Source organism: Manacus candei, unplaced genomic scaffold (assembly GCF_025592945.1).
Source record: "Manacus candei isolate 608988 ecotype Guabito, Panama unplaced genomic scaffold, ASM2559294v1 h1tg000045l, whole genome shotgun sequence".
NCBI lineage: Eukaryota > Metazoa > Chordata > Aves > Passeriformes > Pipridae > Manacus > Manacus candei.
This window is the reverse complement of record NW_026138093.1, coordinates 3,425,453-3,447,448: the sequence shown is the minus strand read 5'-3', so window position 1 is coordinate 3,447,448 and position 21,996 is coordinate 3,425,453. Positions and strand designations below refer to the sequence as shown.

The window sequence follows — 21,996 nt, the reverse complement described above, 5'->3', positions numbered from 1 at the left end:
TGCAAATCTAAGAAAAGACAGGGGCTACAGGAAAGGAATTAGTCCTGAGGTGTGTTTCCTGCTTAGGCATTGTAGCACAGACATTGTTCTCTCAGGTCAGGAGGCTGCACTGAAATTCAAACTCTTTTACTCTCAGACATGAATATTTCAGGCGTCTCAAAAATGAGCACAGGATCCTGGGCAGTGCTGAGCCTTCCCTTGGGGGTGGGCACTCTCCTGTCCCAGGCCTTGGCTTCTCTACAGGAGGGCTCCTGTCCTGCTCTGTCCAGCACAGCTGCACCTCTGGGCTGGCACAGGGGACACTTCACAGAGCTGAGCTTGGAAACAACATTGTCCTGCTCTCATCACTGCATTGTGGATGTAGTTTTCAATATTTGTTTGTGTGAAATCAAAGTGAATGCAGTACAAGGTAAAGAGCAGGGCAGAAGGGAAACAGGCTAAAGAACTCTGCAGCTCTCCTGGTTCTGCTTTTAACCACAGAGATTTGAGCCCTTTTGTCTCTTGTCTTTTCTAAAGATTCTTCAAATTTTTAGCAATAAAAATGGGAATTTTTACTCCTAAAAGAACACCCTGAAGATTTAATGGTGGAACATATCTAACAGAAGAATTATTCTAAAGAGAATAGAAACCTCTGTTCTGCAGACCACACTCTTGTGAGTAGGGGGGTCAGAAATGGAGCTTTTCTGTTAAAGGTGGGTCACATCTGACATCCCTTGTGATCATCAGAGCTGTCACAAACCAGCTCCATGTCGCCACTGCAGCAGAGCAGAGCTGAGCCCTTGGCAGCACATGGGCAGAATTCTTGCTGTTCACACCACTCTGAATCAGCTAAAGGGAAATACAAATGGTTTGGGGGGATTACTATGAGAGATGGAGTATCTTTGCTGAGAGGGGTATCTCCTAATTCTTCTGTGTCTTTTCCTTTTCTGAATAGACCCTGTGCTGAGGAACAGCAAATGTCCAACAGCAGCTCCCTCACCCAGTTCCTCCTCCTGGCATTTGCAGACAGGAGGGAGCTGCAGCTCCTGCACTTCTGGCTCTTCCTGGCCATCTCCCTGGCTGCCCTCCTGGCCAACGGCCTCATCCTCAGCGCCGTAGCCTGTGACCACCACCTGCACACCCCCATGGGCTTCTTCCTGCTCAACCTCTCCCTCACAGACCTGGGCTGCATCTGCACCACTGTCCCCAAAGCCATGCACAATTCCCTCCGTAACACCACAACCATCTCCTACATGGGATGTGCTGCACAGGCCTTTCTGCTTGTCTTCTTTCTTGACGCAGAGTATTTCCTCCTCACCATCATGTGCTACGACCGCTACATTGCCATCTGCAAACCCCTGCACTACGGGACCCTCCTGGGCAGCAGAGCTTGTGCCCACATGGCAGCAGCTGCCTGGGCCACTGCATTTCTCAATGCTCTGCTGCACACAGCCAATACATTTTCCCTGCCCCTGTGCCAGGGCAATGCCCTGGGCCAGTTCTTCTGTGAAATCCCACACATCCTCAAGCTCTCCTGCTCACACTCAGGCTACCTCAGGGAAATTGGGCTCACTGTGGTTATTGCCTGTTTAATGTTTGGTTGTTTTGTTTTCATTGTTTTCTCCTATGTACAGATCTTCAGGGCTGTGCTGAGGATCCCCTCTCAGCAAGGACGGCACAAAGCCTTTTCCACGTGCCTCCCTCACCTGGCCGTGGTCTCACTGTTTATTAGCACCTCATTCTTTGTCTACCTGAAGCCCCCTTCCATCTCCTCCCCATCCTTTGATCTGGTAGTGTCAGTTCTTTACTCAGTGGTGCCTCCAGCACTGAACTCCCTAATTTACAGCCTCAGGAACCAGGAGGTCAAGGATGCTCTGAGGAAACTGATAACTGGCTGTTTTTCAGAAGCAATAAACTCTCCTTCTTCTGCATGTTATGTACCTCATTAAAGGCCAATCCTGTTATGGACTTCATTGAAGGCCCAGTATATCTTTTTTGATATTTTGCTCCTGAGAGGAGTGTTATTTTTGTGAGAATTTCTTCACACCAAAAAATCTGTATATCTATAAATATATCTAAAACGATATATATTTATATCTTTATATATAAACACCATTTTCAATTCAGTGTTTGCCTTTCTAACTTGACCCAGAGGCTGTACAAATTGGAAATTGTATTCACTGTGTGCTCAAACCAAATAAAGAACTCTGCCTTGACTTGTTTGCCTGACATCTTTCCTTTCTGACTTCTCTGCAGCTGCAGGCTCGGTGCCTCTGTGCAGAGCTGGGCCAGAAAAGAGTCCCAGCAGAGCAGCACTGCCAGGGAGCAGCAGCCCTTCTCCTCCATGGCCTCCTCTCCCTTCCCTTCCACACTGTCCTGCAGAGCCCTGTGTTGTTGGAGGCCTCAGTGCTCTGGCAGTCGGTGCCAGTCCTGCTGCAGGACTGTCCAGGGACTGCAGGCAGGGACAGCCACGGGCACTGCTGGCACAGAGCTGACCTCTGCAGCAGCACTGCCATCCTGCAGGGGCATCTCCTCAGGCCAGGGCCTCAAAGCTTCCATCTGTTTTCCACTTTGCTCTCCAGGATGTGCCCAACACAACGCCCTGCAGAGGAAAACAGCAGTGACCAGCACAAGGGTGGGAGTGCTCAGGGTGGGGGCACCCAGCAGTGCCCTGGCACAGCCAGCGCCGCTCCCAGCACTGGCCTCTCACCCCAGGCCATTGGACTTGTTCTTCCCTCCAAGGAGGGACAGCAAATGACCAGCTCAGGAGTCCATGTTTGCACTGCATGGACAAGACATGCCCATGTGTCACGGCTTGGGGCTGGGGGGGTGGAAGGCTTAGACAAAGTTGATGGCAGAAGCCGTCTCGTTGAGCTACCAGGGGCAGAGAGGACCCCCTTGCTTTCTAAATTCCTTCTCAGAGAGGAGCCTGGGGTGGCTGGATCCAATCTCGGGCTCAGATTTTGGTTTCGATTGAAGGAATTCTAGAGGTGTGATTCAATCACTTTGTTCGGTAGGTTTTAGTGATGGCAAATCAGAAATATTTTTATAAAATGAATTATTTATTAAGACAATTGATCAGACAAGTGAACAGATAAATGGCCTTAAAGACAATTATTTACTGCACAGTATAAAAGCCAAAACCTTCTAGCAGTATAGTGTAAGATAGGACAGTGCAGTCTATCAAAGTCATTCTATTAAAGCAATTGGATCAAAGCCAGCAAAAAGAAACGATCCTGAAGTAGAGATTGAGGTAACTCACCCCACAATGACAGGGGGTAGTTCTCTCTCTTTCACTTAACCCCTGGGCAGTGACCATGAAGAGCTGTCCCTGCTTCATGGCAGAAGCTCCACACACTTCAAGGAAGTCTGTGGAAGAATCTGCCCCATGACAGTTGGACAGGGCTTTTATAGTTATCAAGGGTTTGACTGCCAGACATATTTGCAGGCCAGGGAGCAGCTTATCTGTCAAATCCTGCTTCAAAAAGCAGGATGTGTGTTTGAAGTTTCATGAAGCATTTTGGGTTTAGCACAATTCAACATTAAAAAGAGCACCTTGGCACCAGCAGTAACTCATCACAGAGAGTGTGCATTGTTTGCATTCTCTGACCATTGTTTAGGTATTGTCAGAGCAGAGCATCCTGCCAGAAATGGCCCCTTGATTCTATGAGGTTCCAAAAACTCTGAGGGTTCCTTTGGTTCCATGAGGCCCTACGGTGTCACAATGGCTCCTTGATTCCAGGATGTTCCAAAACATCCCAGGGTTCCCTTGGCTCCAAGAGGCTCCCCAGTGTCCCCCCGGCCCCTGGATTCCAGCAGGCCCTGCAGTGTCCCAATGGCCACTGGGTTCCAGGAGCCACAGGAGAGGTGGCCATGTTGTAGAGCCACGAGGAAGGGCTCTGAGCCCCTTTGGGCCCTCTGGGGCCTCCCAGCCCCTGGTTGGGGGGGGGACTGCAAAGACCTGGAACAGTGCTAGACCGGACTAAGTGTCTGTAGTTATGCCAGGAGATGTTTTTCTCCATGGGCGCAGAGCAGCAGCCGGCGCTGACCAGAGAAACGGTGGCAGAGAGCCAGGACAGATAAGACCTGAACCGGAGGAGCAACAGAAGCAACATGCAGCACCGCAGAGAATACTCTTGGAAAGGGAGAGAGAGAGAGCCAGCAGCTGAGAGACAGAGTTCTGGGGGTAAGACTGATACCAGACCCCCCCCCAAACTCCTTTGAGATCCCTCTGAGAAAAGAGGGAGATGGACTCCTATTAAGGAGAAGAGTTTTAGACATGCAGCACCGGAGAGAGAGAGAGGAGCTGAGAAGCTCAAAAGATGTCCCGGAGCTGGACCGGGACCGCCAGATGGAATGCGGGGGGAGTTGACCTTGGCTCCCCCCCTTGCACTGCTGCCACGGTGGCAGCCTGAGAGACAGGGCACAGAGGCCCTGCAAGGAGCTGAGTCTCCTGGAGATACCAGACCGTCACGGAGACCCCCCTGTGTCTTCGTGATATGACGTGGTGATACGACCTTGTCTGGGGTTACGAAGCCCACGGAAGACCCCTCGGTTGGAGGCGATGGGGCCGAGAGAGAGGCTTGGATACCTCCCTCGTGGATGCTGGCAGAAAGCCAGCCAAAGCTGCTGCATCAATGTGAAGAAGACAGACTGCTGCCTCAGAAGATGCTGCTGTTCAGAGACTGGAAGGGATCTGTCCTTCTTTCCCTCCTGGACTTTTATTTGGAGGGGAGAAGAGATCCGATAATTGTAAATACATATGTCATGGTAGAGATAGTTTGTGATCATGTGTATAATGTGATATGGTATTTATTTGTACAGTCACTGTAATATATTTCCCTTTCCCCCACTTTGAGTCTGGTGTGTTTTGTCTGGAAAAACCCATCTCACATTAGGTTGAGATGTGGGAGGGGGAATGGAGCTAGGGAATTGGATTTTGGGACTATCTCAAACCAGGACACTTTCACACCAGTTGTTCCACCAAAATGCACGTTCATTAAAGAGACAATTCCAAATTACAATAAACCATGTCAGAGACATAATTATGTCATGCTCTGACTGCCAGCGAATTACCCCAATGCCAGCTAAGGAAGGGGTTAATCCCAGGGGCATAACAGCCAATGAAATCTGGCAGACAGACGTTACACATAGAGCTGAATTCGGTAAACTAAAATATGTCCATGTTACAGTAGACACACATTCCAGATACATTAATGCAACAGCACACACAGGAGAAAAAGCCAAAGACGTTATCAGACACTGGCTCAGTTGTTTCGCAATCCTAGGAATTCCAAAAACCATAAAACCCGACAATGGCCCTGCTTATTGTTCTGAAAAAATCAAAACATTTCTCACAGATTGGGGGGTACTCCATTCCATAGGAATACCGCATTCACCCACAGGACAAGCGATTGTAGAAAGAGCTCACCATACACTAAAAGAAATGCTTCAAAGACAAAAAAGAGGGGAGTCGGTATATAGCCCCCAGGAACGCTTATGGAAAGTGTCATATGTTCTAAATTTCTTAAACTGTAATGATACAGACCATAGCAGGTATGAACGCCAACATAAAACTCAAATACTTTCATCTTCCAAACCACCAGTTATGATCAAAGATCTAATATCTGGGCAATGGTCAGGACCAGTAGATCTCATAACATGGGGAAGGGGATATGCCTGTGTATCCAAGGGTACCAAATTACAATGGGTCCCTTCTAGATGTGTCAGGCCTTATATCAGCCCTCCAGCACAACAGGAACAACCACCAGAAGAAATAATTGAAGGATTTGGATTAGAAGAAACATGACCAACAATAGTAAACACATCACACAGAAAAAAAAAAAAAGGGGGGAAAAGAGATATGGGTCTGTTCCCTATGTGTGTAAATCTACATTAACATTTTTTTAAAACAGGGAGAATCACAAGCAATAAATGATACAACAGAACCAAAAGAAACATATAAACAGTAACCAATACAGAACCAAAAGAAACACATAAACAGTAACCAATACAAAACCAAAACTCCATGAGTCAAACACAATAAAGGGTTAAAGAGTGCATGTGTAAGGAGAGAATGAAACGGTGGCCACCGGAGTATGAATGAGAAAGTTGAGTGGACGCATGTGTGTGTGTGTGAACGCAAGTACACTTTACAGCAAGACGTCTTAAACACTACTTCAAACAGCACCACCTCAGACACAACACCTACAACCCAACACATTTCCCTTTTAAATAAAGATGATGCCATTACACAAAGTCACCCTCAGATAAAAGGTTATCCACACCTACAAACCCTGGGTAATTTGAGATTGCTTGAATATTGCACGAACCAATAAAGTTGTAAACAGTTCAATAAAGGCTTTGTGACGATAGGCCCTGTTTTTTATAATTAGAAATAAGATTGGTTATAATAAGAATGTTAAAAATGTATTGTTTCTCAACTTGTTAATAAAAAGAAGGGGGAGATGTGGCAGGAAGACTGTAACAAGGAACCATGGGAGTTGTGGTCTCCCGGGTTCTCAGACAATACTCGATTGTCATTGGTTAGAAGGTCATGGGACATGTTCAGGCGTGGTATTTAAACCTCGGCAGTTTGAATAAACGGTAATTCTGCTCTGGCACTTGTTCGTGTCTGAGTGGGGTTCGTCCCTTGAACAACACCTCAGATAATGGGAGGGAAATGGGGGATAATGGGGGGGAAATGGGGGATAATGGGACAGTGAGGGGGAAACAGAAGGATATGTGAGGAAATGGGGAAACATGGAAGGAAAATGAGGGGAAATGGGAAGGAAGTGGGGGGAGAATGAGGGGAAATGGGAGGAATGGGGGAAAATGGGCAAAAATGAGAGATAATGGGGAGAATGGGGTAAATAAGGGAAAATGGGCAAAAATGCGAATTAATGGGGAGAATGGGGTAAACGAGGGAAAATGGAGGAATGGAGGAGAGAGAGGGGGAAATGGGAGAGAATGGGGGAAATTTGTGGGAAATGGGGGTTAATGGAGGATAACGGAGGAAAATGGGAAAAAATAGGGGATAATGGGGTAGAAATGGAGGATAATGGGGTAGAAATGGAGGATAATGGGGTAGAAATGGGGGATAATGAGGGCAAATAATGGGGGGAAATGGGGTAAAATGAGGTGAAATGGGGAAGAAAGGGAGAGAAATGGGAGGGTAATGGGGGAGAGTGAGGGGAAAATGGGGAAAATGAGGGGTAATGGGGAAAAATAGGAGATTATGGGGGATGGTAAGGGGGAAATGGGGGATAAGGAAGAAGAAATGTGGGATAATGGGGCATAATGGGGGAAAATGGTGAATAATAGGGAAAAATGTCAGATAATGAGGGAAAATGGGGAATAATAGGGGAGAAATGTGGGATAATGGGGGAAACGGGGAACAATGGGGAAAAATATGGGATAATGGAGGGAAAAGAAGGGATAATGGTTGAAAATGAGGGGAAATGGGTGTCTGAGAGGAAAAGTGGGGATAATGGGGGGAATGGGGGAAATAAGGGAAAATAGGGGATAAGGGGGGAAAATGGGGGAAATGAGGGAAAACGAGGTAATGAGGAAAATGGGGATAATGAGGGAAAATGGGGGAAATGAGGGAAAATGGGGAAAATAGGGGATGAAGAAGGAAAATGGGGGATAATAGGGGAAAAATGGGGGTCACTACAAGACCCCCCTTCCCATCAGACTCTGAGGCATCTCTGCTCTCACCTGCCTCCCCTTGCTGATTAATTAACCACTCGTTAATTACTAACAAGTAACTAACCCCCCAAAACCCACAGAACCCACAGCAGCTTTATTTTGGGGGGGGTCAGCACGGCCTTGTGTCACCAGAGCAGAGCACTGGGGGGGGCCAAGCAGAGCCAGGGGGTCCCAAACCCCTTCCCGGGGGGTCCCACCCCCCTTTTCCGGGGGGTCCCTCAGGGATTTTCCAGCTGGGAGTCGCTGGGGAGGGTCCCCACGTCCTGGTAGGTGGGTTGGACCCCCCGGGAAATGTCCTCGTACATCGAACACTCGTCCAGGTTCAGCCCCTGAAAACGAGGAAAGGGGGGGATTCGGGTCGGTTTGGGGGGGTTTAGAGGGTGATAGACCCCCCCCAGCACGATTTTGGGGCACGGGGGCCCCCAGAACGTCACCTCGTAGAGGTTTTCCTCCTCATATGTGGTTTTTTCGGGGTGCAGCAGCTGCTCGTTGGCCCAGCGCTTCTGGGGGGGGGGAACAGGGGGCACGGGGGGGGTTTGGAGTGGCCAGGGGGGCTTTGGGGGCACCAGAGGGGATTTAGGGGTGGCCAGGGGGGGTTTAGGGGTGGCCGGGGGGGAAAAAAGGGGGCACAGGGAATTTTTGGGGTGGCCAGGGGGGTTTTGGGGGGCACCAGGGGAGATTTAGGGGTGGTGGGGCAGGGGGGTTGGAAGTACAGGGGGATTTTGGGGTGGCCGGGGGGGTTTTCTGGGGGCACCAGGAGGGATTTAGGGGTGGCCGGGGGGGGGGGAAGGGAGCACAGAGGGGTTTTGGGGTGGCCAGGTGAGGGTTTCTGGGGGCACCAGGGGGGATTTAGGGGTGGCTGGGGGGGGAAAGGGAGCACAGGGGGGTTTTGGGGTGGCCAGGGGGGGTTTGGGAGCACTAGGGGGGTTTTGAGGTGGCCAGGGGGGTTTTCTGGGGGCACCAGGGAGGTTTTGGGGTGGCCGAGGGGGGAAAAGAGGGCACAGGGGGGTTTTGGGGTGGCCGGGGGGGGGGGTTGGGGGGCTCCAGGGGGGTTTTGGGGTGGCCAGGGGGTGTTTGGGGGCACTACGGGGTATTTAGGGGTATCCAGGGGGCTTGGGGGCACCAAGGGGGAATTAAGGGGTGACGGGGGAAAACTAAGGCTGGCCGGGGGGGGTTGGGGTGGCCAGGGGGATTTAGGGGTGGCCAGGGGGGTTTTGGGGGGCACCAGAGGGATTTAGGGGTGGCCAGGGGGGTTTTGGGGGGCACCAGGGGGATTTAGGGGTGGCCAGGGGGGGTTGGGTGTCTCTGGGGAGGACTGGGGGGATTTGGGGATTGCAGGAGGAAATTGGGGAGGATTTTGGGGGAACTGTGGGGTACGGGGTGGTTGAAGGGGTTTTGGGGCATCCAGGGGGGAATTGGGGGGTACCAGGGGGGTTTGGGGGTGTCGGGGGGGATTTGGGTTACCCAGGGGGGATTTAGGGGGACCTGGGGGGCAATTGGTGTCCCCAGGGTCTCAATTAATGTCCCCAGTGTCTCAATTGGTGTCCCCAGTGTCCCATTTACGGGTCCCAATGTCCCACCTGGTGTCCCCAGTGTCCCAGTTGGTGTCCCCAATGTCCCAATTAGGTGTCCCCAGTGTCCCAGTTGGTGTCCCCAGTGTCCAAGTTGGTGTCTCAATGTCCCAATTAGTGTCCCCAGCATCCCAGTTGGTGTCCCCAATGTCCCAATTAGGTGTCCCCAGTGTCCCAACTGGTGTCCCCAGTGTCCCATTTAGGGGTCCCAAAGTTCCATTTGGTGTCCCCAGTGTCCCAGCTGGGGGTTCCAGTTTCCAATTGGGGGTCCCAGTGACAGAACTGGGGGTCTCAGTGTCCCAGTTGGTGTCCCCCTATCCCAGTTGGTGTCCCCCTGTCCCAGTTGTCCCAGTGTCCCAGCTGGGTGTCCCAACTGGGTGTCCCAGTGTCCCAGTTGGGTGTCCCAGTTGTCCCAGTGTCCCAGTTGGTGTCCCAGTGTCCCAGTTGGTGTCCCCCTGTCCCAGTTGTCCCCGTTTGTCCCAGTGTCCCAGTTGGGTGTCCCAGTTGGGTGTCCCAGTTGGTGTCCCAGTGTCCCAGCTGGTGTCCCCCTGTCCCAGTGTCCCAGTTTGTCCCAGTGTCCCAGTTGGGTGTCCCAGTTGTCCCAGTGTCCCAGTTGGTGTCCCAGTGTCCCAGTTGGTGTCCCCCTGTCCCAGCTGTCCCAGTTTGTCCCAGTGTCCCACCCTGAGCAGCAGCAGCAGCCCCGGCCCGGCCGAGCAGAGCAGCAGCAGCACCCCCTGCGCCGTCAGGATCCGGTTCTTGGTGCTCTCCCTCAGCGCCAGGAACGGGGCGGGAACCGGCTCTGTGGGAACGGGACTGGGTAACTGGGAGGGACTGGGTATACTGGGAGGGACTGGGTATACTGGGAGGGACTGGGTTACACTGGGAGGGACTGGGTAACTGGGAGGGACTGGGTTACACTGGGAGGGACTGGGTACACTGGGAGGGACTGTGTATACTGGGAGGGACTCGGTTACACTGGGAGGGACTGGGTTACACTGGGAGGGACTGGGGTATACTGGGAGGGCCTGGGCTATACTGGGAGGACACTGGGTTATACTGGGAGGGACTGGAGGGCACTGGGTTGTACTGAGAGGGCACTGGGTTATACTGGAAGGACACTGGGAGGGACTCAAGGGGATACTGGGAGTGACTGGAACGGACTGGAGTGGGACTGGGGGGCACTGGGAGGGTATCAAAGGGGATACTGGTAATAACTGGGATGGACTGGGGGGCACTGCAGGGCACTGGGATGGACTGGGGGGGCTCGTGGTAGTCCTGGGTTATACTGGAAGGGGACTAGGGTGGACTGGGAAAGACCAGCGACTCAGATGAGACCCCCAGCCCCCAGCCCCCCCTGATCCCCCCGAGACCCCCTGAACCCTCCCGAAGGTGCCGCAGGGCTGAGGGGCACTGGGATACCCTTGGAGGGGACTGGGACGGACTGGGTTAAACCGGGAGGGACTGGGCTATACTGGTACCATGCTGGGGGCACCGGGAGGGGCCGGGTGACCTGGCTGAGCCCCCCCCGCGCCCCCCACTCACCAAGGACCCTGACGAAGGTGCCGCAGCTCTGGGCCGTCTCCCCCCCAGACTCCACGCAGCAGAAGAAGAGCCCGGAGTCGTTGTGGGACAGTTTGGGGTAGGTCAGGGTGGAGCTTCTCCCCCCTTCCTGCACCGCCCGGTCCATCCGGCGGCCCCCCCGGGTGGCCACCACCTCCTGGGGCCAGGGGCAGCTCCGGGGGACCTCCCCGAGCCCGGGGGGACACGCCTGGAGCCAGGTCAGGGCGGGGTCGGGGGGGCCTCAGAAGTGGCACTCGAGGGTCAGGGGGGTCCCCACGGGCCCCTCGTGGGAGGGGGGCCCCCCCACACCCGGAGCCACCCCCGGGGCGGGGCCGGGGAGCAGGAGGGGCTCGGGGGGCTCCCGGTGGTCACGGTCACGGGGGTCGGCGTCTCGGGGGGCTCCAGGGGTCATGCACGGGGCGCAACCTTCGGGGGGGGTCTGGGAGCACTAGGAGCCTGCGGGGACAGAGAGGGGGTTAGGGGAGGTCACCAGTGCCCCCCAACCCCCATGGAGGGCGACTGACCCTGAGGGGGTCACTGGGGGTCCCTGTCCCTGCTGGGGGGGGTCTTTGGGAGTTCCCAGAACTGTGAGGGGTCATTGCGGGACCCCCGGGGTCTTTGGGGGTCCCCCAGACCCATCTGAAGGTCACTGGGCCCAGTTTCAGTTCTCTGTCCCAGTTTGGGAACAGGAAATACTGGGAGGGGGGCGGGGGACATTTTGACACAGGTGTGGGGGACAAAACCCGATGCTGAGACCCCCTGAGACCCCCCAGACCCAAACCCTGAGACCCCCAAACCCAAATGGAGACCTTGGGATCCCTGAGACCCCCAGACCCAAATCCTGAGCCCCCCAGACCCAAAACCTTAGATCCCCAGACCCAAACTAAGACCCCCAGAACCAAGGCCCCCAGACCAAAACTGAGGCCTTGGGACCCCTGAGACCCCCAGACCCAAAGCCTGAGACCCCGTGACCCAAGCTGACACCCCAGAGACCCCTTCAGACCCAAACTGAGACCCCCCACACACCAAAACTGAGACCCCCAGACCCAAATCCTACCTGCAAGGAGCAGTGTTATAAGTGATCTAAAGAAATTTGCTGTTCAAATGAGAGAAAGAGTTAATAAAGCTATTATACTGTGTTAACTACATTGTTGGAATCACAAGTTAGAGTGTTATGCAATGCCTAACCACAAGTTCTGTAAGCTGCAAACTGATTAACCACAACGCAATGATGATTTAGCACATTGTACTTTGAAGATGTTTGTTCTAAGCATATTAATGGGGAGCAATACGGAGGGGTCGGCCACGAGGAGTCCGGGTGATCAACCATCATCCTGATGGAAGTTTCCAGAACCACGGCCTAATAGAGACTAATGACTTTAAAATTATTGGTGGACACCCCTCAGCAACGGAGATGGCCCGCGAAAGGAGGAACCAACCCAGAGCTGGCCCGCGAAGAGGGAACCAAGCAGGATGCAGCCCATGAAATCTCCACCAATGGACTGATGACATGACTTTGGGGGGAGGTGGCAAAGGAGGGTATAATAAGTGCTGTTTCTGTTCCCCTTTGCGGACTGCGGCAGGAACAGGGGTTTCCTCCGGTCTCCCGGCCAGCCGTTTTTGCTCGTTTGTGGCATTAAAAAAACTTTTGTACCTTGCAACCTAAATTTATAGCCTTGTTACCTGTCACAAGGAACAGTTTTTGGGGCAGCCTGGGCACTTCTTGGGCAGCAAAGTGCTTTCTGTGGTGGCACCTTTTGTCTGGCACGAATCTTCATTTGTATTCAATTTTTCAAAAGGTGGGACCGGCCATTGCAGAGCAGGGCTGAAAAAAGGGAACAGCAGCTCTTTCCATAAAGAGCTTCGGATTTTCCCCTTCGGCTTCAGGTGTAGTTGGTGCAGCCTGGGCACTTCATGGGCAGCAAGAGCTTTCTGTGGGGGCAACTTTTGTCTGGCAGGAATCTTCACTTGGATTCAATTTTTCAGTAAGTGGGACCAGCCATTACAGTGTAGGGCTAAAAAATGGGAACAGCAGCTCTTTCCACCAGGAAAAAATCTGGAAGCTTTGGCTTCAGGTGTACTTTGTGCAGCCTGGGAACTTCTTGGGAAGGAAGAGTTTTTTGTGGCGGCACCATTTCTCTGGCAGGAATCTTCATTTAGAGTAAATTTTTCAGGAGGTGGGACCGGCCATTGCAGAGCAGGGCTGAAAAAAGGGAACAGCAGCTCTTTCCACCAGGAAAAAAGTCTGGATCTTTTGACGTCAGGTGCAGTTCTTGGGGCAGCCTGGGCACTTCTTGGGCATCAAGACCTTTCTGTGGTGGCACCTTTTGTCTGGCAGGAATCTTCATTTGCATTCAATTTTTTACAAGGTGGGACTGGCCATTGCAGAGCAGGACTGCAAAAAGGGAACAGCAGCTCTTTCCACCAGGAAAAAAAGTCTGGATCCTTTGGCTCCAGGTGCAGTTGTTGGGGCAGCCTGGGAACTTCTTGGGCAGGAAGAGTTTTCTGTAGTGGCACCTTTTGTCTGGCAGGAATCTTCAGTCGGATTCAATTTTCCAGGGGGTGGGACCGGCCATTGCAGCGCAGGACTGAAAAAAGGGAACAGCAGCTCTTTCCCTGAGGAAAAAAGTCTGGATCCTTTGGCTTCAGGAGTAGTTGGTGGGGCAGCCTGGACACTTCTTGGGCAGCAAGACTTTTTTGTAGTGGCAAATTTTGTCTGGCAGGAATATTCATTTGGATTAAATTTTTCAGGAGGTGGGACCGGCCATTGCAGAGCAGGCCTGAAAAATGGGAACAGCAGCTCTTCACACCAGGAAAGTCTGGATCCTTTGGCTTTGAGGTGCAGTTGGTGGGGCAGCCTGGGCACTTCTTGGGGTAGATGAGTTCTCTGTGGTGGCACCTTTTATATGGCAGGAATCTTCAGTTTGATTCAATTTTCCAGGAGGTTGGACCGGCCATTGCAGCGCAGGGTTGAAAAAAGGCAACAGCAGCTCTTTCCACCAGGAAAAAATTTTGGAAGCTTTGGTTTCATGTGTAGTTGGTGGGGCAGCCTGCGAACTTCTTGGGCATCAAGACCTTTCTGTGGTGGCACCTTTTGTCTGGCAGGAATCTTCATCTGGAGTAAAGTTTTCTGGAAGTGGGAACAGCCATTGCAGCACAGGTCTGAAAAAAGGGAACAGCAGATTTTTCCACCAGGAAAAAAAGTCTGGATCCTTTGGATTCAGGTGCAGTTCTTGGGGCAGCCTGGGCACTTCTTGGGCATCAAGACCTTTCTGTGGTAGCACCTTTTGTCTGGCAGGAATCTTCATTTGGATTCAATTTTCCAGGAGGTGGGACCAGCCATTGCAGAGCAGGGCTGAAAAAAGGGAACAGCAGCTCTTTCCACCAGGAAAAAAGTCTGGAAGCTTTGTCTTTGAGGTGAAGTTGGTGGGGCAGCCTGGGCACTTCTGGGGCATCAAGACCTTTCTGTGGTGGCACCATTTCTCTGGCAGGAATCTTTAGTTGGATTCAATTTCTCAGGAGGTGGGACTGGCATTAAAGAACAGGACTGAAAAAAGGGAACAGCAGCTCTTTCTACCAGGAAAAAATGTCTGGTACCTTTGGCTTTGAGGTGCAGATTTTGGGGCAGTCTGGGCACTTCTTGGGCAGCAAAGACCTTTCTGTGTTGGCACCTTTTGTCTGGCAGGAATCTTCATCTGGAGTAAAGGTTTCTGGAGGTGGGACCGGCCATTGCAGCACAGGACTGAAAAAAGGGAACAGCAGCTCTTTTTTACCAGGAAAAAAACCTGGATCCTTTGGTTTTGAGGTGTAGTTGGTGGGGCAGCCTGGGTACTTCTTGGGCAGCAAGAGATTCCTGTAGTGGCACCTTTTGTCTAGGAGGAATCTTCATTTGGATTCAATTTTCCAGGAGGTGGGGCCGGCCATTGCAACGCAGAGCTTAAAAAAAGGAACAGCAGCTCTTTCCCTAAGGAAAAAATGTCTGGATCCTTTGCCTACAGGTGTAGTTGTTGTAGCCTGGGTACTTCTTGGGATAGATGAGTTTTCTGTGGTGGCACCTTTTTTCTAGCAGAAATCTTCAGTAGGATTCAGTTTTTAAAAAGGTGGGACTGGAGATTGCAGCGCAGGGCAGAAAAAACGGAACAGCAGCTCTTTCCCTAAGGAAAAAAAGTCTGGATCCTTAGGTTTTGAGGTGCAGTTGGTGGGGCAGCCTGGGAACTTCTTGGGCAGCAAAACCTTTCTGTGGTGCTACCTTTTGTCTGGTAGGAATCTTCATCTGGAGTAAAGTTTTCTGGAAGTGGGAACGGCCATTGCAGCGCAGGACTGAAATAAGGGAACAGCAGCTCTTTCTACCAGGAAAAAAAGTCTGGATCCTTTGGCTTCAGGTGCAGTTCTTTCGGTAGCCTGGGCACTTCTTGGGCATCAAGACCTTTCTGTGGTGGCACCATTTGTCTGGCAGGAATCTTTATTTGGATTCAATTTTCCAGGAGGTGGGACCGGCCATTGTAGAGCAGGCCTGAAAAAAGGGAACAGCAGCTCTTTCCACCAGGAAAAAAAGTCTGGATCCTTTGGTTTTGAGGTGTAGTTGGTGGGGCAGCCTGGGCACTTCTTGGGCGGCAAGAGATTCCTGTGGTGGCACCTTTTGTCTGGCAGGAATCTTTATTTGGAGTAAATTTTCCAGGAGGTGGGACCGGCCATTGAAGAGCAGGTCTGGAAAAAGGGAACTGCAGCTCTTTCCACCAGGAAAAAAGGCTGGAAGCTTTGGCTTCAGGTGAAGTTGGTGGGGCAGCCTGGGCACTTCTTGGGCAGCAAGACCTTTCTATGGTGGCACCTTTTGTCTGGCAGGAAGCTTCATTTGGAGCAAAGTTTTCTGGAGGTGGGACCGGCCATTGAAGAACAGGTTTGAAAAAAGGGAACAGCAGTTCTTTCTACCAGGAAAAAAAGTCTGAATCCTTTGGTTTCAGGTGCAGTTCTTGGGGCAGCCTGGGCACTTCTTGGGCAGCAAGAGATTCCTGTGGTGGCCCCTTTTGTCTGGCAGGAATCTTCATTTGCATTCAATTTTCCAGGAGGTGGGACCGGCCATTGCAGAGCAGGCCTGAAAAAAGGGAACAGCAGCTCTTTCCACCAGGAAAAAGTTCTGGAAGTTTTGGCTTTGAGGTGAAGTTGGTGGGGCAGCCTGGGAACTTCTGGGGCAGCAAAGACCTTTATGTGGTGGCACCTTTTGTCTGGCAGGAATCTTCATTTGGATTCAATTTTTTAAAAGTTGGGACCGGTCATTGCAGAGCAGGGTAGAAAAAAGGAACAGCAGCTCTTTCCACCAGGAAAAAAAGTCTGGAAACTTTGTCATGGAGGTGCAGTTGTTGGGGTAGCCTGGGCACTGCTTGGGCAGGAAGAGTTTTCTGTGGTGGCGCCTTTTGTCTGGCAGGAATCTTCATCTGGAGTAAAGTTTTCTGGAGGTGGGACCGGCTATTGCAGCACAGGACTGAAAAAAGGGAACAGCAGCTCTTTCTACCAGGAAAAAAAGTCTGGATCCTTTGGTTTTGAGGTGTAGTTGGTGGGGCAGCCTGGGCACTTCTTGGGCAGCAAGAGATTCCTGTAGTGGCACCTTTTGTCTAGGAGGAATCTTCATTTGCATTCAATTTTCCAGGAGGTGGGACCGGCCATTGCAGCGCAGGGAGAAAGAAGGGAACAGCAGCTCTTTCCACCAGGAAAAAATCTGGAAGATTTGGCTTCAGGTGTAGTTTGTGCAGCCTGGGAACTTCTTGGGAAGGAAGAGTTTTTTGTGGCGGCGCCTTTTGTCTGGCAGGAATCTTCATTTAGAGTAAATTTTGCAGGAGGTGGGACAAGCCATTGTAGCAGGGCTTTAAAAAGGGAACAGCAGCTCTTTCCACCAGGAAAAAAAGTCTGGATCCTTTGGCTTGAGGTGCAGTTCTTGGGGTAGCCTGGGAACTTCTTCGGCAGCAAAGACCTTTCTGTGGTGGCACCTTCTGTCTGGCAGGAATCTTCATCTGGAGTAAAGTTTTCTGGAGGTGGGACCGGCCATTACAGCACAGGACTGAAAAAAGGGAACAGCAGTACTTTCTACCAGGAAAAAAATCTGGATCCTTTGGCTTCCGGTGTAGGTGGTGCAGGCTGGGTACTTCTTGGGCAGGAAGAGTTTTCTGTAGTGGCACCTTTTGTCTGGCAGGAATCTTTATTTGGAGTAAATTTTCCAGGAGGTGGGACCGGCCATTGCAGCGCAGGGCTGAAAAAAGGGAACAGCAGCTCTTTCCACCAGGAAAAAGTTCTGGAAGTTTTGTCTTTGAGGTGAAGTTGGTGGGGCAGCCTGGGCACTTCTGGGGCAGCAAAGACCTTTCTGTGGTGGCACCATTTCTCTGGCAGGAATCTTAAGTTGGATTCAATTTCTCAGGAGGTGGAACCGGCACTAAAGAACAGGACTGAAAAAAGGGAACAGCAGCTCTTTCTACCAGGAAAAAATGTCTGGTACCTTTGGCTTTGAGGTGCAGATTTTGGGGCAGCCTGGACACTTCTTGGGCAGCAAAGACCTTTCAGTGGTGGCACCTTTTGTCTGGCAGGAATCTTCATCTGGAGTAAAGGTTTCTGGAGGTGGGACCGGCCATTGCAGCACTGGAGTGAAAAAAGGGAACAGCAGCTCTTTTTTACCAGGAAAAAAATCTGGATCCTTTGGCTTCAGGTGTAGTTGGTACAGCCTGGGTACTTCTTGGGCAGGAAGAGTTTTCTGTAGTGGCACCTTTTGTCTGGCAGGAATCTTCATTTGGATTCAATTTTCCAGGAGGTGGGACCGGCCATTGCAGCGCAGGCCTGAAAAAAGGGAACAGCAGCTCTTTCCACCAGGAAAAAGTCTGGATCCTTTGGCTTCAGGTGCAGTTCTTTCGGCAGCCTGGGCACTTCTTGGGCAGCAAAGACCTTTCTGTGGTGGCACCTTTTGTCTGGCGGGAATCTTCATTTGGAGCAAAGTTTTCTGGAGGTGGGACCGGTCATAGAAGAACAGGTTTGAAAAAAGGGAACAGCAGCTCTTTCCCTAAGGAAAAAAAGTCTGAATCCTTTGGCTTCAGGTGCAGTTCTTGGGGCAGCCTGGGCACGTTTTGGGCAGCAAGAGATTCCTGTGGCGGCACCTTTTGTCTGGCAGGAATCTTCATTTAGAGTAAATTTTGCAGGAGGTGGGACAAGCCATTGTAGCAGGGCTTTAAAAAGGGAACAGCAGTTCTTTCCTCCAGGAAAAAAAGTCTGGATCCTTTGGCTTGAGGTGCAGTTCTTGGGGCAGCCTGGGAACTTCTTGGGCATCAAGACCTTTCTGTGGTGGCACCTTCTGTCTGGCAGGAATCTTCATCTGGAGTAAAGTTTTCTGGAGGTGGGACCGGCCATTACAGCACAGGACTGAAAAAAGGGAACAGCAGTTCTTTCTACCAGGAAAAAAATCTGGATCCTTTGGCTTCCGGTGTAGTTGGTGCAGCCTGGGTACTTCTTGGGCAGCAAAGAGCTTTCTGTGGTGGCACCTTTTGTCTGGCAGGAATCTTTATTTGGATTCAACTTTTTAAAAGGTGGGACCGGTCATTGCAGAGCAGGGCTGAAAAAAGGGAACAGCAGCTCTTTCCACCAGGAAAAAAGTCTGGATCCTTTGGTTTCAGGTTGTTGGGGCAGCCCGGGCACTTCTTGGGCAGGAACAGTTTTCTGTAGTGGCATCTTTTGTCTGGCAGGAATCTTCATTTGGAGTAAGTTTTTCATGAGCTGGGCCTGGCCATTGCAGCGCAGGCCTGAAAAAAGGGAACAGCAGTTCTTTCAACCAAGAAAGAAAGTCTGGAACCTTTGGTTTCAGGTGTAGTTGGTGTAGCCTGGGCACTTCTTGGACAGGAAGAGTTTTCTGTGGTGGCACCTTTTGTCTGGCAGGAATCTTCATTTGGAGTAAATTTTTCAGAAGGTGTAACAGGCCATTGCAGGGCATGCTGTAAAAAGGGAACAGCAGCTCTTTCCACCAGGAAAAAATGTCTGGAAGCTTTTGCTTTGATGTGCAGTTGTTGGGGTAGCCTGAGCACTTCTTGGGGAACAAGAACTTTCTGTGGTGGCATCTTTTGTATGGCAGGAATCTTCATTTAGAGTAAATTTTTCAGGAGGTGGGACCGGCCATTGCAGAGCAGGGCTGAAAAAAGGGAACAGCAGCTCTTTCCACCAGGAAAAAAGTCTGGATCTTTTGACGTCAGGTGCAGTTCTTGGGGCAGCCTGGGCACTTCTTGGGCATCAAGACCTTTCTGTGGTGGCACCTTTTGTCTGGCAGGAATCTTCATTTGCATTCAATTTTTTACAAGGTGGGACTGGCCATTGCAGAGCAGGACTGCAAAAAGGGAACAGCAGCTCTTTCCACCAGGAAAAAAAGTCTGGATCCTTTGGCTCCAGGTGCAGTTGTTGGGGCAGCCTGGGAACTTCTTGGGCAGGAAGAGTTTTCTGTAGTGGCACCTTTTGTCTGGCAGGAATCTTCAGTCGGATTCAATTTTCCAGGGGGTGGGACCGGCCATTGCAGCGCAGGACTGAAAAAAGGGAACAGCAGCTCTTTCCCTGAGGAAAAAAGTCTGGATCCTTTGGCTTCAGGAGTAGTTGGTGGGGCAGCCTGGACACTTCTTGGGCAGCAAGACTTTTTTGTAGTGGCAAATTTTGTCTGGCAGGAATATTCATTTGGATTAAATTTTTCAGGAGGTGGGACCGGCCATTGCAGAGCAGGCCTGAAAAATGGGAACAGCAGCTCTTCACACCAGGAAAGTCTGGATCCTTTGGCTTTGAGGTGCAGTTGGTGGGGCAGCCTGGGCACTTCTTGGGGTAGATGAGTTCTCTGTGGTGGCACCTTTTATATGGCAGGAATCTTCAGTTTGATTCAATTTTCCAGGAGGTTGGACCGGCCATTGCAGCGCAGGGTTGAAAAAAGGCAACAGCAGCTCTTTCCACCAGGAAAAAATTTTGGAAGCTTTGGTTTCATGTGTAGTTGGTGGGGCAGCCTGCGAACTTCTTGGGCATCAAGACCTTTCTGTGGTGGCACCTTTTGTCTGGCAGGAATCTTCATCTGGAGTAAAGTTTTCTGGAAGTGGGAACAGCCATTGCAGCACAGGTCTGAAAAAAGGGAACAGCAGATTTTTCCACCAGGAAAAAAAGTCTGGATCCTTTGGATTCAGGTGCAGTTCTTGGGGCAGCCTGGGCACTTCTTGGGCATCAAGACCTTTCTGTGGTAGCACCTTTTGTCTGGCAGGAATCTTCATTTGGATTCAATTTTCCAGGAGGTGGGACCAGCCATTGCAGAGCAGGGCTGAAAAAAGGGAACAGCAGCTCTTTCCACCAGGAAAAAAGTCTGGAAGCTTTGTCTTTGAGGTGAAGTTGGTGGGGCAGCCTGGGCACTTCTGGGGCATCAAGACCTTTCTGTGGTGGCACCATTTCTCTGGCAGGAATCTTTAGTTGGATTCAATTTCTCAGGAGGTGGGACTGGCATTAAAGAACAGGACTGAAAAAAGGGAACAGCAGCTCTTTCTACCAGGAAAAAATGTCTGGTACCTTTGGCTTTGAGGTGCAGATTTTGGGGCAGTCTGGGCACTTCTTGGGCAGCAAAGACCTTTCTGTGTTGGCACCTTTTGTCTGGCAGGAATCTTCATCTGGAGTAAAGGTTTCTGGAGGTGGGACCGGCCATTGCAGCACAGGACTGAAAAAAGGGAACAGCAGCTCTTTTTTACCAGGAAAAAAACCTGGATCCTTTGGTTTTGAGGTGTAGTTGGTGGGGCAGCCTGGGTACTTCTTGGGCAGCAAGAGATTCCTGTAGTGGCACCTTTTGTCTAGGAGGAATCTTCATTTGGATTCAATTTTCCAGGAGGTGGGGCCGGCCATTGCAACGCAGAGCTTAAAAAAAGGAACAGCAGCTCTTTCCCTAAGGAAAAAATGTCTGGATCCTTTGCCTACAGGTGTAGTTGTTGTAGCCTGGGTACTTCTTGGGATAGATGAGTTTTCTGTGGTGGCACCTTTTTTCTAGCAGAAATCTTCAGTAGGATTCAGTTTTTAAAAAGGTGGGACTGGAGATTGCAGCGCAGGGCAGAAAAAACGGAACAGCAGCTCTTTCCCTAAGGAAAAAAAGTCTGGATCCTTAGGTTTTGAGGTGCAGTTGGTGGGGCAGCCTGGGAACTTCTTGGGCAGCAAAACCTTTCTGTGGTGCTACCTTTTGTCTGGTAGGAATCTTCATCTGGAGTAAAGTTTTCTGGAAGTGGGAACGGCCATTGCAGCGCAGGACTGAAATAAGGGAACAGCAGCTCTTTCTACCAGGAAAAAAAGTCTGGATCCTTTGGCTTCAGGTGCAGTTCTTTCGGTAGCCTGGGCACTTCTTGGGCATCAAGACCTTTCTGTGGTGGCACCATTTGTCTGGCAGGAATCTTTATTTGGATTCAATTTTCCAGGAGGTGGGACCGGCCATTGTAGAGCAGGCCTGAAAAAAGGGAACAGCAGCTCTTTCCACCAGGAAAAAAAGTCTGGATCCTTTGGTTTTGAGGTGTAGTTGGTGGGGCAGCCTGGGCACTTCTTGGGCGGCAAGAGATTCCTGTGGTGGCACCTTTTGTCTGGCAGGAATCTTTATTTGGAGTAAATTTTCCAGGAGGTGGGACCGGCCATTGAAGAGCAGGTCTGGAAAAAGGGAACTGCAGCTCTTTCCACCAGGAAAAAAGGCTGGAAGCTTTGGCTTCAGGTGAAGTTGGTGGGGCAGCCTGGGCACTTCTTGGGCAGCAAGACCTTTCTATGGTGGCACCTTTTGTCTGGCAGGAAGCTTCATTTGGAGCAAAGTTTTCTGGAGGTGGGACCGGCCATTGAAGAACAGGTTTGAAAAAAGGGAACAGCAGTTCTTTCTACCAGGAAAAAAAGTCTGAATCCTTTGGTTTCAGGTGCAGTTCTTGGGGCAGCCTGGGCACTTCTTGGGCAGCAAGAGATTCCTGTGGTGGCCCCTTTTGTCTGGCAGGAATCTTCATTTGCATTCAATTTTCCAGGAGGTGGGACCGGCCATTGCAGAGCAGGCCTGAAAAAAGGGAACAGCAGCTCTTTCCACCAGGAAAAAGTTCTGGAAGTTTTGGCTTTGAGGTGAAGTTGGTGGGGCAGCCTGGGAACTTCTGGGGCAGCAAAGACCTTTATGTGGTGGCACCTTTTGTCT

General features: G+C 51.2%; 2 protein-coding genes and 1 pseudogene across 2 annotated transcripts in view; 1 reads left to right on the top strand and 2 right to left on the bottom strand.

The window, feature by feature from the left end:
* Positions 1-21,996, bottom strand: part of LOC127474815 (zinc finger protein 208-like) — a 1,262,639-nt pseudogene that overhangs the window by 1,178,787 nt on the left and 61,856 nt on the right.
* LOC127474819 (zinc finger protein 850-like) overlaps positions 1-21,996 on the top strand; it is a 315,187-nt gene that overhangs the window by 242,105 nt on the left and 51,086 nt on the right. The window lies entirely within an intron of this gene.
* LOC127474999 (B-cell antigen receptor complex-associated protein alpha chain-like) lies at positions 7,757-11,232 on the bottom strand. The gene is made up of 5 exons (XM_051796301.1): positions 11,130-11,232; positions 10,803-11,060; positions 9,941-10,059; positions 8,124-8,192; positions 7,757-8,018 (listed from the first exon to the last, which is right to left on the bottom strand). The coding sequence occupies exons 1-5, from the start codon at positions 11,230-11,232 to the stop codon at positions 7,908-7,910; spliced, it is 660 nt and encodes a 219-aa protein (XP_051652261.1). The 3' UTR covers positions 7,757-7,907.

Excerpts from the sequence above, each read along its gene's own strand:
- LOC127474999 (XM_051796301.1), bottom strand. The coding sequence starts at position 11,232 with ATGACCCCTGGAGCCCCCCGAGACGCCGACCCCCGTGACCGTGACCAC. Across the intron at positions 11,061-11,129 it reads CGCCCCGGGGGTGGCTCCGG|GCCCCCCCGACCCCGCCCTG; the intron begins GTGTGGGGGGGC and ends GCCACTTCTGAG. Across the intron at positions 10,060-10,802 it reads CACCTTCGTCAGGGTCCTTG|AGCCGGTTCCCGCCCCGTTC; the intron begins GTGAGTGGGGGG and ends CCGTTCCCACAG.